This window comes from Thunnus thynnus, chromosome 12, assembly GCF_963924715.1.
Source record: "Thunnus thynnus chromosome 12, fThuThy2.1, whole genome shotgun sequence".
In the NCBI taxonomy this organism is placed as follows: domain Eukaryota; kingdom Metazoa; phylum Chordata; class Actinopteri; order Scombriformes; family Scombridae; genus Thunnus; species Thunnus thynnus.
The window spans coordinates 18,981,214-18,995,390 of NC_089528.1; the positions used below are offsets into that span (position 1 = coordinate 18,981,214).

General features: G+C 38.7%; 1 protein-coding gene across 45 annotated transcripts in view; it reads left to right on the top strand.

The window, feature by feature from the left end:
- obscnb (obscurin, cytoskeletal calmodulin and titin-interacting RhoGEF b) overlaps nt 1-14,177 on the top strand; it is a 67,725-nt gene that overhangs the window by 34,965 nt on the left and 18,583 nt on the right. For 10 of the 45 annotated variants that reach the window (XR_010930954.1, XM_067606095.1, XM_067606101.1 and 7 more), the window contains 12 exons: nt 587-661; nt 1,611-1,685; nt 2,325-2,399; nt 3,046-3,120; nt 3,765-3,839; nt 4,484-4,558; nt 8,411-8,677; nt 9,172-9,450; nt 9,976-10,233; nt 10,502-10,768; nt 11,095-11,367; nt 13,741-14,007. The exons of 1 other annotated variant lie outside the window; for it this stretch is intronic. Coding sequence is in view for 43 of the 44 variants with exons in the window: in XM_067606095.1 (XP_067462196.1) it covers nt 587-661; nt 1,611-1,685; nt 2,325-2,399; nt 3,046-3,120; nt 3,765-3,839; nt 4,484-4,558; nt 8,411-8,677; nt 9,172-9,450; nt 9,976-10,233; nt 10,502-10,768; nt 11,095-11,367; nt 13,741-14,007 (2,061 nt within the window). In the remaining variant the exon portion in view is untranslated. Of the gene's footprint in view, nt 1-586; nt 662-1,610; nt 1,686-2,324; nt 2,400-3,045; nt 3,121-3,764; nt 3,840-4,483; nt 4,559-6,490; nt 6,758-7,185; nt 7,456-8,410; nt 8,678-9,171; nt 9,451-9,975; nt 10,234-10,501; nt 10,769-11,094; nt 11,368-13,740; nt 14,008-14,177 lie in introns of all 45 variants that reach the window. 34 more of the 45 variants (XM_067606128.1, XM_067606132.1, XM_067606133.1 and 31 more) reach the window with 29 other exon arrangements.

The window sequence follows — 14,177 nt, forward strand, 5'->3', positions numbered from 1 at the left end:
GTCAATTCTGTGGGCATGGCTGCCTTTTTTATTCTACTTTACTAGAGAAGAACTGGAAAATATGGAGGGTGTTGACAGTTCAGTTTGGCTTTACTATATGTGCAGTAGGTTCAAATATAAAACAAGATGGCTTTTGTTTTTTGTTAGCTCTATGTTGCTGTTCTGTTTATTCTTTGGTAAATATATTTTCCAGTTGTTTTAATGCTGTGTTTTGCCCCTGATCTTTGTTGAATGTTGAACATTTTGTTGCATCATGTTTATGGTAATTTGGTACCACTGTGCTGGTTTGTCGCTTCGTGTTGGATTGTTGATAATGTTCTGTGAGAGAAAAGACAGGCTTGAATTGTTTTTGATCCTAGCTCCATTCGTGTTGATTGCTTTCTGTTCTCACAGACGTTGCATACCGTCAATGTGATGTCAACATGTGTAATTTGCCATTGTGTGAGCAGGTGACAGTAAAGTGGGTGTACTGGGACATTTGTGATTATGTTTGCTTTACTAGCTCCAGTTGGCTGTTGTCTTCAGGTTAGAAAACTCATCACTGTGAGAATGTGAGGCTAACATTGTGTTTCCAACTGCATCCCAGTTGAGAAGACTGCTGCTGGTATAACTGCCGAACAAGATACACAGAGGCAGCAGGGGACCAAAGAGCCAACAGAGGGTATGCAAGGATTTTAGCTGTTAATTAGCTTCCTGTCTCTTATTCTTCTGCCACATTTCTCATTCTTTGCATTGCTAAATGCAGGTGTTTTTGCTTTACTGAAGTTGTTAACTTTCTATTGTGTATATGTTTGGCTGTAGCTTGTTTGTGTTGCAGTAAGATAAATTGGTTTCTAAGATTAGGTTAATTGAATGTAACAATATCAATATAGGGAGAGATGGTGTAGTATTGAATTATATCGGATATTGAATTATTGCTTGAATGCCTGGCCATAGCTGCTACAGTATGTGATGTTTTTCAACTGTCCACGCACTGCAGTTTCTTCAGTTTCTGTTTGTTGAATGTTTGTGCTTTTCATGGATTTTGGTAGTTACATCATTGAAAGATTGTAGCAAATAAGAGATTTGTAAGAATACATATCACACAGTTGCTTAATTGTCAGCAGTAGTCATGTCACTCAAGACATGGTTGGTTCGTGAGGCATACAGTATATTGTGGCTCAGTTGATACAGTGTAAAGACTACAGAAATGTGGTGGAAGGTATGAACCCAAACCTTACCTTACCTCTTACCTTGCTATAAAGGATAATGCACTATATTTATTTGAAATGTGCTCATCCATGTGTTGGTGTTGGTTGTCATTTGCCACCATGCTACCGTTGTCTTTGTTGGAGAACAAGCTCTTGGTCATGGCACTATCTGTTGTTTTTTAAGATATTGCTTTTCTTATTTCACATTGCATGGATATTTGTATTCAAATAAAATGAAAAACTTTTGCAACTGTCAGTTTTAGACAAATTAACGTTAAATGTACTGTTCTGTCTTGAGAATTGTGACTCTAAAACTGTGGCACTCTGCTTCTTATTTGCTGCACTGTTAGTGAAGTGTTACAATTTACGTAATCTGAATTAAAACCTACATTATATGTCTATAAATACCTGGAATTACAGCAGAGATCACACCAGCTCCAACAGTAACCTCCAAAGTTGAGCCTGAGAAGGAGGAATCCAAAATTGTTGCTGAAGGTATGTGGTAGTGTTATAAATAAACTACAAGAGCATTAGTTTGTTTTGAGTAGGGTTTTTTGTATGCTGGGTTTTTGCCAAAGCACATATGTTGAGCATCCAGACACTTATGTTGTGACATAACATCCTTGTGTCTTGAGGGTTTTGTCAACAGTCTGGCACATTTGTTCTTGTTGGCTTATGACTTGGAAATTACAAATAGGCAATTGCATTAATTCAAGTCAATAAATTGCTCAGTGTTGATTTAATTATTGTGGATAATTTTTGTGTAATTTATCAGTTCAGCAATATCTTTTGTCATTACTCATCCGTGTGTTGTGGGTTGTCATTTGCCGCCATGTTACTATTGTCTGTTGGAGAACAAGCTCTTGGTCATGGCACTATCTGTTGTTTTTTTAAGATATTGCTTTTCTTATTTCACATTGCATGGATATTTGGATTCAAATGAAATGAAAAGCTTTTGCAACTGTCAGTTTCAGACAAATTAACGTTAAATGTACTGTTCTGTCTTGAGAATTGTGACTCTAAAACTTGTGTGGCACATTGCTTCTTATTTGCTGCACTGTTAGTGAAGTGTTACAATTTACGTAATCTGAATTAAAACCTACATTGTATGTCTATAAATACCTGGAATTACAGCAGAGATCACACCAGCTCCAACAGTAACCTCCAAAGTTGAGCCTGAGAAGGAGGAATCCAAAATTGTTGCTGAAGGTATGTGGTAGTGTTATAAATAAACTACAAGAGCATTAGTTTGTTTTGAGTAGGGTTTTTTGTATGCTGGGTTTTTGCCAAAGCACATATGTTGAGCATCCAGACGCTTATGTTGTGACATAACATCCTTGTGTCTTGAGGGTTTTGTCAACAGTCTGGCACATTTTTTCTTGTTGGCTTATGACTTGGAAATTACAAATAGGCAATTGCATTAATTCAAGTCAATTAATTACTCAGTGTTGATTTAATTATTGTGAATACTTTTTGTGTAATTTATCAGTTCAGCAATATCTTTTGTCACTACTCATCCGTGTGTTGTTGTGGGTTGTCATTTGCCGCCATGTTACTATTGTCTTTGTTGGAGAACAAGCTCTTGGTTATGGCACTATCTGTTGGTTTTTTTTAAGACATTGCTTTTCTTATTTCACATTGCATGGATATTTGGATTCAAATAAAATGAAAAGCTTTTGTGACCGTCAATTTCAGACACATTAATGTTAAATGTACTGATCTGTCTTGAGAATTGTGACTCTAAAACTTGCGTGGCACATTGCTTCTTATTCGCTGCACTGTTAGTGAAGTGTTACAATTTACATAATCTGAATTTAAACCTACATTATATGTCTATAAATACCTGGAATTACAGCAGAGATCACATCAGCTCCAACAGTAACCTCCAAAGTTGAGCCTGAGAAGGAGGAATCCAAAATTGTTGCTGAAGGTATGTGGTAGTGTTATTAATAAACTACAAGAGCATAGTTTGTTTTGAGTAGGTTTTTTGTATGCTGGGTTTTTGCCAAAGCACATATGTTGAGCATCCAGACGCTTATGTTGTGACATAACATCCTTGTGTCTTGAGGGTTTTGTCAACAGTCTGGCACATTTGTTCTTGTTGGCTGATGACTTTGAAATTACAAATAGGCAATTGCATTAATTCAAGTCAATTAATTACTCAGTGTTGATTTAATTATTGTGAATACTTTTTGTGTAATTTATCAGTTCAGCAATATCTTTTGTCACTACTCATCCGTGTGTTGTTGTGGGTTGTCATTTGCCGCCATGTTACTATTGTCTTTGTTGGAGAACAAGCTCTTGGTTATGGCACTATCTGTTGGTTTTTTTTAAGACATTGCTTTTCTTATTTCACATTGCATGGATATTTGGATTCAAATAAAATGAAAAGCTTTTGTGACCGTCAATTTCAGACACATTAATGTTAAATGTACTGATCTGTCTTGAGAATTGTGACTCTAAAACTTGCGTGGCACATTGCTTCTTATTCGCTGCACTGTTAGTGAAGTGTTACAATTTACATAATCTGAATTTAAACCTACATTATATGTCTATAAATACCTGGAATTACAGCAGAGATCACATCAGCTCCAACAGTAACCTCCAAAGTTGAGCCTGAGAAGGAGGAATCCAAAATTGTTGCTGAAGGTATGTGGTAGTGTTATTAATAAACTACAAGAGCATAGTTTGTTTTGAGTAGGTTTTTTGTATGCTGGGTTTTTGCCAAAGCACATATGTTGAGCATCCAGACGCTTATGTTGTGACATAACATCCTTGTGTCTTGAGGGTTTTGTCAACAGTCTGGCACATTTGTTCTTGTTGGCTGATGACTTTGAAATTACAAATAGGCAATTGCATTAATTCAAGTCAATTAATTACTCAGTGTTGATTTAATTATTGTGAATACTTTTTGTGTAATTTATCAGTTCAGCAATATCTTTTGTCACTACTCATCCGTGTGTTGTTGTGGATTGTCATTTGCCGCCATGTTACTATTGTCTTTGTTGGAGAACAAGCTCTTGGTTATGGCACTATCTGTTGGTTTTTTTTAAGACATTGCTTTTCTTATTTCACATTGCATGGATATTTGGATTCAAATAAAATGAAAAGCTTTTGTGACCGTCAATTTCAGACACATTAATGTTAAATGTACTGATCTGTCTTGAGAATTGTGACTCTAAAACTTGCGTGGCACATTGCTTCTTATTCGCTGCACTGTTAGTGAAGTGTTACAATTTACATAATCTGAATTAAAACCTACATTATATGTCTATAAATACCTGGAATTACAGCAGAGATCACACCAGCTCCAACAGTAACCTCCAAAGTCGAGCCTGAGAAGGAGGAATCCAAAATCGTTGCTGAAGGTATGTGGTAGTGTTATTAATAAACTACAAGAGCATAGTTTGTTTTGAGTAGGTTTTGTTGTATGCTGGGTTTTTTGCCAAAGCACATGCTGTGGTAGCATATGTTGAACATCCAGACACTTATGTTGTGACATAACATCCTTGTGTCTTGAGGGTTTTGTCAACAGTCTGGCACATTTGCTCTTGTTGGCTGATGACTTGGAAATTGCAAATAGGCAATTGCATTAATTCAAGTCAATCAATTACTCAGTGTTGATTTCATTATTGTGGGTAGTTTTTGTGTCACTACATTCATCTCGATTACCTCCATTAATGGCTGCATTAGTCCTGTGCTATGTTCATCACAGTAGATATTGAACATCTAATTAAAAGTATTAAACCAGCAGGGATGGAAAAGCCTGCTGTTTCTGGAATAATCCCAAAGCCAGAACCTACAAAGCTGGTTACCAAAATGAATGTTTATTTGTTTAAGGCATCTGCATGTTGTTTATTCCCCTCAGTTTTGTTTTGGTTACCATGTGGATTTCTGTATTTTTGACATGTATTCAGTCTAGCTGGAAGTTGCTCACTCAGATTTGCTATATTCTGGTTTGCTGTTGTCCTCTGATGGTAATAATTGAGTCCTGCGTTTGACTGACATCAGTGTTGTTTTGTGTGTGTGTGTAGAAGTCACACATTTCTCTCAGTTTTTTTCATTTTTTTCATTCTGACTTTGGCAAAAATCATATGTCCAGTCAGGTAAGTTGAAAATGAACATATTTTTGAAACAGCATGCTAACGTCTTCATCTAGTAGCTAACCTGAAAGCCTGTCGGTTACAACAATAAATGAGACCCTTATCTGATTTATTAAATCTCCAGCTCTTCCAGTCATATTCCTTCAAGATTTGGAAAGCCAAGAGGCTGAGGAGGGAGGTAGTGTTACTCTGCACTGTGAGATCTCTAAACCTGGACTCCCTGTCGAGTGGAAGAAGGAAACTCAAGTCCTGAGTTGTGGAGAAAAGTACCAGATGAAACAAATAGGATTCAGTTATGAATTACAGATTTTTGATTTGAGACCTGAAGACACAGGAAGCTACTCATGCTCTTCAGAGGACACAATAAGCTTGGCCTCTCTTTCAGTAAATGGTAGGATGGAGACTCATCGTTTCATGCTGTCTTTTCAGCCATGAAGTCTTACATTTCATCTCGTTTATTGGTCTTTATTTCATTTCTTCATCTCCATTCACAGCTGTGTACTATAGATAAAGAAAAATCTTTGATTATTTCTTTTCATTCATCAGCTCTGCCAGTTATTTTCACAAAAGAGCTGGAGAGCCAAACAGCTGATGAAGGGAACAGTGTCACTCTGCGCTGTGAGCTCTCTAAACCTGATGTTCCTTTGGAGTGGAGGAAAGGAGAACTTGGTCTTTGCCCGTGTACCAAGTATGAAATTAGACAGACGGAATGCCTCAACACACTAGTGATCCATGATGTAGACCTAGAGGATGCTGGATGTTACACATGTGACACTGGTGACCATCAAAGCACTGCACAATTGACCGTGAAGGGTATGCTTGATACAATCTTTGGTGTTTGGTTTGGAGATGGTTGCAAATTAATTGACTAAAGACTTGCTTGACTAAAAGACTTTGATTATGGACTACTTTATTATTTGGAACCCCTCTTAGACTAGAGATTGATAACTTGATGGAACAGAAGGATACACAGAAGAGGCTTCTCTTTTTTGAATTTTTCTTGTTAGACCATCATTGATTGTGATCACTGAGGATCAATGAAATTTGTGATTTAACTTGACTTTAGAGACTAGAGATTTGGACATGCATGACTTATTTCCACCTCTGCTACTTACTTTTTGACTCACACAGTAGTTTTAGCTTTCTCTCAATTCTCCCGAACTTTTCTTCTCATTTCCTTCATTTCCTTCCCTGCAGCCCAGCCTGTCCTTTTCAAAACCAAGCTGCAGAACCTTGAAAAACAGGCAGGAAAGAGCGCTAGTCTTCGCTGCATGACCACAAAGCCGGGAGCCAGTGTCATCTGGAGGTGCGGTGACAGGGTGCTGGCATCCAGCAGCAAGTATCACCTGAAACAGGAAGGGGCGGTAGTAGAGCTTGTCATCTATAAACTTCAGGGAGCTGACTCAGGAGAATATTCATGTGATACAGGCAGCCAAAGAACTTCTGCTGTCCTCACTGTGCAGGGTAGGATTTTTCTCTTCAAGACCTTTTTTGTTGTTTTTTTTCTCACGCACCGTATGGAGTCACATCTTTCTGCGTGTCACTTTGTCAACCTTTTTCCCACAACGCATCCCTTTAACATGAAGTGCGTCAACAAAGTTCTTGCTTTGCAGTTCACTGTTTTCAAAGCACTTGTAGTTATTCGCACAAACACTTTTCTGTTGTTCTTGATCTCATATCATCATTTGCGTCTGTCTCTGGTCTCTCCTCACAACATTAACACACCATACTCTGTCTTTCTTCACTTGGCGTCTACAACAACAAATAAATCTTTAAACTTGTATCACACTTTGATCACATTCTGCACAGACTTGAACTTAATATTTGTCAAGCACTTGCTCACCTCAGCCATCATATATATAACTATGGTGCTGTATTCATTTGTCAAGCAGAGGTTGAGGTTACAATACTGAAATTCTTGGAGAGCTGCGTCGTATCTGAAGGTGAAGATGTCCACTTTGAGTGTCTAGTTTCTCATGAAGAGGCACCTCTGGCCCAGTGGAAACTCCAGGACGTCCCACTACAGAATAATGAAATGAATCTTATTGAGAATGAGGGTTGGGCACACAGCCTCACACTGCGTGGTGTCACCACAGCTGACTCAGGCACAGTCACTTTCTCGGTGGGTAACCACACTTCCACTGCCTCTCTGACAGTCAGAGGTAAGGGAAATATTTCACTTGCCACTTAGTATATTACATATGTAATACTTGCCATTTTGCTTCTACAGTAACATTTGTAGTTCTTCTCTTCACTTGCCTATATGATCCTCCTTGATGGACACCTTCCCTCCATCTTTTTTAAAGTTCTTAGAAAAGCATCTCAAAACTTGGATGCTTTTCTTCATTCCTGAAGGCTCACTTTTTATTTGAATTTAGCTTTCACTTTCTATTGATTTGTTCCTCATTCATCTCACTTTTCTCCATAGCGTATAACATGCACTTTAGGGCATATCCCGTCATATTTGTACAGTATAAGCATGCTCATTCCTCCTTTAATTAAATTTGAACTAACCACATCCTTTTCAACTTTGTATTTAAAATTCTATATTGGTCATGTTGGTCAATATGTTTCTTTATAATTCTTGTTCACAGCAAGTATTCCTCACTGTACACTTTCATTATTGTTTGCTTTTACTATACACTTTGTTCAAATAACTTGAAGCACAGTGTTCTAACTCATTCAATGTTTGTCCCAATGTTATGTTATTTTATTATATAAATGTATGTTTTTTTCATTGTTATGTTCCTTTTATTGCACCACAATTAAATTGACTAAACCTAATTTTCTGTTCAATAACTTTGTCAGTGTTGACAAATTGTTCAAGAACATATCACTTGATTAATTTGATTGCAGATTTTTTTCTGATTCACTCTTAAAGTGTTTTCCTTAAACTTAAAATGGACTGAGTGTATGTAAACCAGTCACTTTAAAGTTTTTTTCATGTTTTTATTTGTTGTTTTAAGTTTCTTGCTGCTATGAAATTGTTGGGATTGTGAGTAGAGGTAATGTTGCTTATGAGTACAGTGTGTTTTGTGAAAACTGGGTTTACGTCTGAGAAAACTTATAAACTTATATTAAATAATTAATTCTTAATAATAATGGTCTTTCTGGCAGCTGCACCTGTATTATTCAAGAAGGAGCTGGAAAGTCAAGAGGCCATAGAAGGCGACAAAGCCACCCTGTCCTGCGAGACATCCAGCCCCGATTGCAAGGTGACCTGGCGGAAGGGTTCGAGTCTGCTCACACATGGGGAGAAGTACACTATGGAGCAGAGAGCTACCACTCACACCCTGGTCATACACAAGCTGAATGTGGAGGATAATGGAGAATACACCTGTGATACAGGCGACAAGAAAAGCACTGCTACCGTGACTGTGAAAGGTAAAAGAGTCCATCATCATCTATGTCTCTTGTTTCCTCTTGTCTCAATCCTCTCTGAAGTCTATTTTACATTTATCCATCCCATTTCTCTCGGATTTCACAGTTGTAAGTTTGATTTCTTAGTTGGCATAGAATTAAATTAAAATCAAACTTTTAAAAAATGGTCTTACTTGACCTGATTATCTGATGTTGGCTAAAAACAATATTGTTTTTATTTTTTGCCTGGTTTTAAGGAGAATGCAAGTTTATATTGAAGTATTATCATTTAATTTATATTTGTTGTAAGATGTAGTGTTAAGTGCCTGACTAGTTTTCGTTAGAAGGACATGGAACATGCCAGAGCACAGTATCTATGTTCCTCAGATAACACTTTGGGCATGAACTAACAACTAAGTATTGAGATTCTTGATGATGGATACATCCTCGTTCTGATGCCTTGTGGAAGCCCTGCTGAGATCTGATCACTGACCTCCCATCATCCCATTCACCCTCAGAACATGTGCGCATCATCCGGGAACTCTGCGATATTACTGTGACTACTGGGCAGGATGCTGTCTTTGAAGTCGAGTTGTCTCACTCCGGTGTGATAAATGGGGAATGGTGGCTCGGAGACAATCTCCTTCAAAATAATGATCTGAATCAAATGAGCATCCAAGGTAGAGTGCACCGTTTGGCCTTGAAGATGGTAACCACAGATGAATCAGGAGATGTTGCCTTCGTAGTGGGAGAGGAGAAGAGTGTGGCGTGTCTGCTAGTGGAGGAAAAACCCAAAGGTAAAGAAGATGACATGGTCACTAGAGTTTTTTAGTCCTTACATCCCTCCCCATCGACCACCAAACAGCTTTGTCTTGGCAATTGGAAATCTGCTGGCACCAACATCTTCAACATCCTAACTTTTAGATGTATTTTCCAGTCTTTGCATTTATTTTATATTCTTTGCTATAGAAATAAATGCTATCAAAGTGCTAACAGAAACATTGTTACTTAAGCAGATAAACTACTTAATACTGTAAATTGTTAGTGTTTATCAAACATGAATAGTTTTCACTACTTCATGTATCACATGTTGCATTTTTAGAGCTTAGTTTATTTGATTGACTTTTTTTTTTCAAATTTGAAAAGACATAAGTTATATCTTTATTCAGTCTGCTGCAATCTGTGACAGCATGTAGTAGTTACTGCATGCCTCAATATATTTATGTATATGGCTTTGAAATTATGAATGCCATGGCTGTAAACGAAGAGAAATGGAAATGCTACCATTATTAAATCTAGTTTCGGGTTTCCCATATTTACAGTGCTAATACTAGAGAAGCCACATGACACTGTGGCATTAGAGGGTGAAACTGTCACTCTGGCCTGCACCATCTCTGACCCCAAGGCCAATGTCACCTGGCTCAGAAACAACACCGCCATCAAAGCAGGTCTCAAGTATGACCTGAGGAAGAATGGAGCATTCCAACAGCTTCGGATCCACAGCCTGGTGCCTGAGGATTCAGGAACGTACACCTGTGACACTGGAGATGCACAGTGTGACGTCACCTTGACTGTGGAAGGTAAAGAACGATGCCACTGCCAAAACTAATCTCTTTCCTGTTGATCAGATTCAAGATTGTGGACCAAGATAGGATTGAAATGAACAACTGAAATATTCTTGAACTTCCACTGCCCCCTTTCACACACCCAGGCTGCATTTCATTCTCCCCAGCAAAACTTTTCTCTTAAACCCTCAGAAATGTATGTCTTGTCATCTCAACTTTGGGATACCAAACCTGCCATCTCAACTCATCTGATGCCAATCTTTGCCGTTTAAATTCTCACCAGGTGCGCCAGTAGTCTTCCAGAAAGAGCTCAACAACATGGATGCCATAGAGGGTGATGATGTTATCCTTTCCTGTGAGCTGTCTAAGAGAGGTGTTCGCGTTGAGTGGAGGAAAGGAGGCAAGGTCCTCCAGCCTGGTAAGAAGTATGAGATGAGGCAGGAAGGGTGCGTTCAAGAGCTCTGTATACGAAACCTGGAGCCGGATGACTGTGGCTACTACACCTGTGATGCAGGAGACCAGCTCACTACAGCTTCTTTGGCAGTGCAAGGTAGCCTACTTTAATACTGTTGCGTCTGTCCTCAATTGAAATTAAGGCCAATGAGTTTCAGTTTGACAAGAAGTATGATTTGTAATGAGTAAGAAGAACTATTGGACACTTTAGGGTTAATTGGAAATGTATTGCTGTAACAAACAGAAATGTAGTTGTGTTTTTAGGGCAGGCCTTCCAGTTCCAGTTTTAAACTGTGATGTTGCATAGTGTCATTTTCTGTCTGTCTGGTATGATGTCATTTTGCTCTGACATTTAAGTTGACATGATGCTGATAAGTAAGTTAGAGGCTCAGTGTGTGCATATGTGTATTTTTCACTCAACAGTGAAAGAAGTCTTCATTGTGTGTGGTCTTAAGACCACTGACGTCTTTGTTGGGGAATGGGCAACCTTCTCCTGCCAGCTGTCTGGTAGGGCACCTGGCAAGGTGCAATGGTGGTTGGATGGCAACTTGCTGGAGAACAGCCCCTCTAGTGAGATAGAGCTGAACCAGAACTTCATCCATACACTCACCTTAAAGAACCTGGCCACAGATGACTCTGGCACTGTCACGTTCAAAGCTGGCAATTTAACATCAACAGCCAAGCTCCTAGTCAAAGGTATCACATTACAATGATAACCACTAGAGACCGACAAAGGAGAGAATCTAAATCACACTCTTTTTTTTAGACCCTGCAGAATCTTAATTATACATTTGAAATCTTACAAACAATAAGTGCAGCTTATCTTAAATCTAAGGTTGTGTTGTTGTTACAATGTACAATTATTGGTAACATTTATCATAATTGTGAATTAAATAATAGGCACAGGAGACTAAAATTTCCTGTTTTCTACCCAATGATCAAAATTTACCAAATTAAATTTGGCGCAATGATTTTTTAAGAACATGAGTGAAAATATCATGAATAATGATTGTTTTCTGCAGGGTCCCATAAAATGTTTGAGGTTTATGAATAGATTAACACTGGATATTGACATTTTGGTGCTTCATCATGCATGAGCAACATTGTTTCCCATTTCATTAATAATCATAATAATAATAATAGAAGTAGAGTTCAATGCTCTGTGCTTTGACACAATCAAAACACGCAACTGGGTGTAGCACCACAGCAAAGTCTGAATAAAAGTGACAAAAAAAAAAGTTTAATGTTTAATTAATTTCAAATTAAAATAATTCATTAATTAAATTTAATATAAAAATATTTAGATACATTTCTTTTGGATTCTGTTTGAATCCTTCCTATCTGCTGTATGTTGGGCTGCTGAAATGATAAAATGATAATCACGATTATGTTTCTCACTTCGTTTTATTGGCATTTTTGCATTTATTTAATAGTTGACAGTGCCGGGAGACAGGAAACAGCAGTAGAGAAAGGGGCATGACATGCAACAATGGTCAGTGGAATTGAACCTCAAGATGTTGCAGTGACGTGGTATGTGTCTTTACCAGTAGACTACCAGAGTACCCCCTATTCCTCCATCTTTGGCAACAAATTAGTTTTATAGGTCTTTAACTATTTTAAGTGGTCTCTCCTTTTGCATCGCAAAGCTTGCTTCAGTTATAAGGTGTGACATGAAATCAGGGTCTGTTCTGTAAATGTTACAGGAATAAAGTTAATACTAATGTCTTCTGACCTTGTATTTGTCATAAACTACAGTTAATGACAAATGCATAACAACTCAACAATTATGCTGCACTTTTGTGTGATTGGCAAGGATCAGACAAAAGAAATTGTGAAATTGGCTCTCTAAATGGCCACTGTTGGTAGATAATCTGTGCTAGCATTCTTTTCTGTTATCTTGTGTCTGTTGGCATTGGATGTCTTTATCATCCCCACTAGAAGTTTTCCTGACAGCTGGGTCGATCTTTATGGTCTAGTCCTGGTGGCTAATTTGTGATTTGCTGCTTGCTCACTGAAGTTTCTGACATTTCCCTGCTGTTTTACAAATCTTCTGTTTGATCTAATGTCCTTTGGCTCATATAAATGACATTTCATTTACACTTACATTTCAATCCCAGAAAGAGTGCCCATTTGAGGTACATTTATGGATTGTGAATGATTGTGCCAGTTACATCACTGGCAGATGGTTGGCATTTGCACATTGTCAGCTGCATCTCAGCAATACACTGAATTCTGCAAAGTGTTATGAGTGTCCTTGCATGCAGCCACCACTTTGTTTTGGAGGCAGAGACAACATGCTGGAAACATACATTTGTGTTTTGGGATCCCTTGATTCATTGTGTCATACCAGGCACTCTTAGATTGTCAAGTGGTAACTGATCAAATTTTACTGTAGGATTCAAAAGCATGATCGTGATTATTATATGGTTAAATGTGCAGCCCTAACTGTATATATCTCTTGGAAATATAAATGAGGAGAGATATTTCATTGGTGATTGGATTCAGTGAAGAATGTACAGTAGGCCTGGTTTTGGTGATATTGACCTTTTATTCCAGGGAGTAAGTGAACCAATGAATAGTAACAACAGAAAGTGCTGCTCCACCCATCCACTCAGGCCGGTCGGTTTCCACTACTCACCTTTACTCTCATCACCATTGTGCCATCTCACAAAACCGCCCTGCCCTTAACCTGCAAGCACTAAAATCTCTAACCCTCCAACACCTTCCCTATAAGTTTGGGAGTTCTCTCCGCTTATCATGCCCTCCTCTGTCATCAGTGGCCAGCATTTATTCGCCCTTGTTGTGGCCATTACCCCAAATCTTGACAGTTGGGCTTTTTGACCCCCATGTCAATTTTAGAGTCAACACAGTGGTCACAGTTGATGTGTACCATTTTGAATATACATTGTGTACCAGACCAACCCCCAAAACATATAAACATCACTTGTATATGAATATCTCAAGGTGTTCTGGGGGTTATAAAGCCCATATGTCATTCGGCATGCCCTGCGCTTGTCCTTATGTCTTATGGCCAAGCCCTGATATTATGACCCCTGACCCCAACCTCAGATCCCACAGTTGAAGTGGTGAGCGACATGGAGGACCTTCAGGTGGTCGAAAACCAACCGGCTGAGTTCATCTGCCAGTTCTCAAGGCCAGTCAAGGCTCAGTGGAAGAAAGACGGGCAACCATTACAGCCTGATGGCCGAAGGGTGGTGGTGGAGCAGGACTGGAATGTGGCTCGCTTGTACATTAGCCGAGTGTCCGCTGAGGACAGGGGCACATACTCCTGTGAGGCAGAGGGGACCTTTGTGGTTGCTGCACTACATGTGGAAGGTGAGCTTCCCTCCACATGGAAAGAGCACCAACCTTTAGGGAGTCTCCTCTGCTCCCTCATATCTGACAGTTCTGTGGCCCATTAGACTGATCAGTTGCTGATCATCACAAAGTTCGTGCCCTCTGTTGACAAAATCTCAAATGATTTGACTTCTTGAACATTGCAAGTC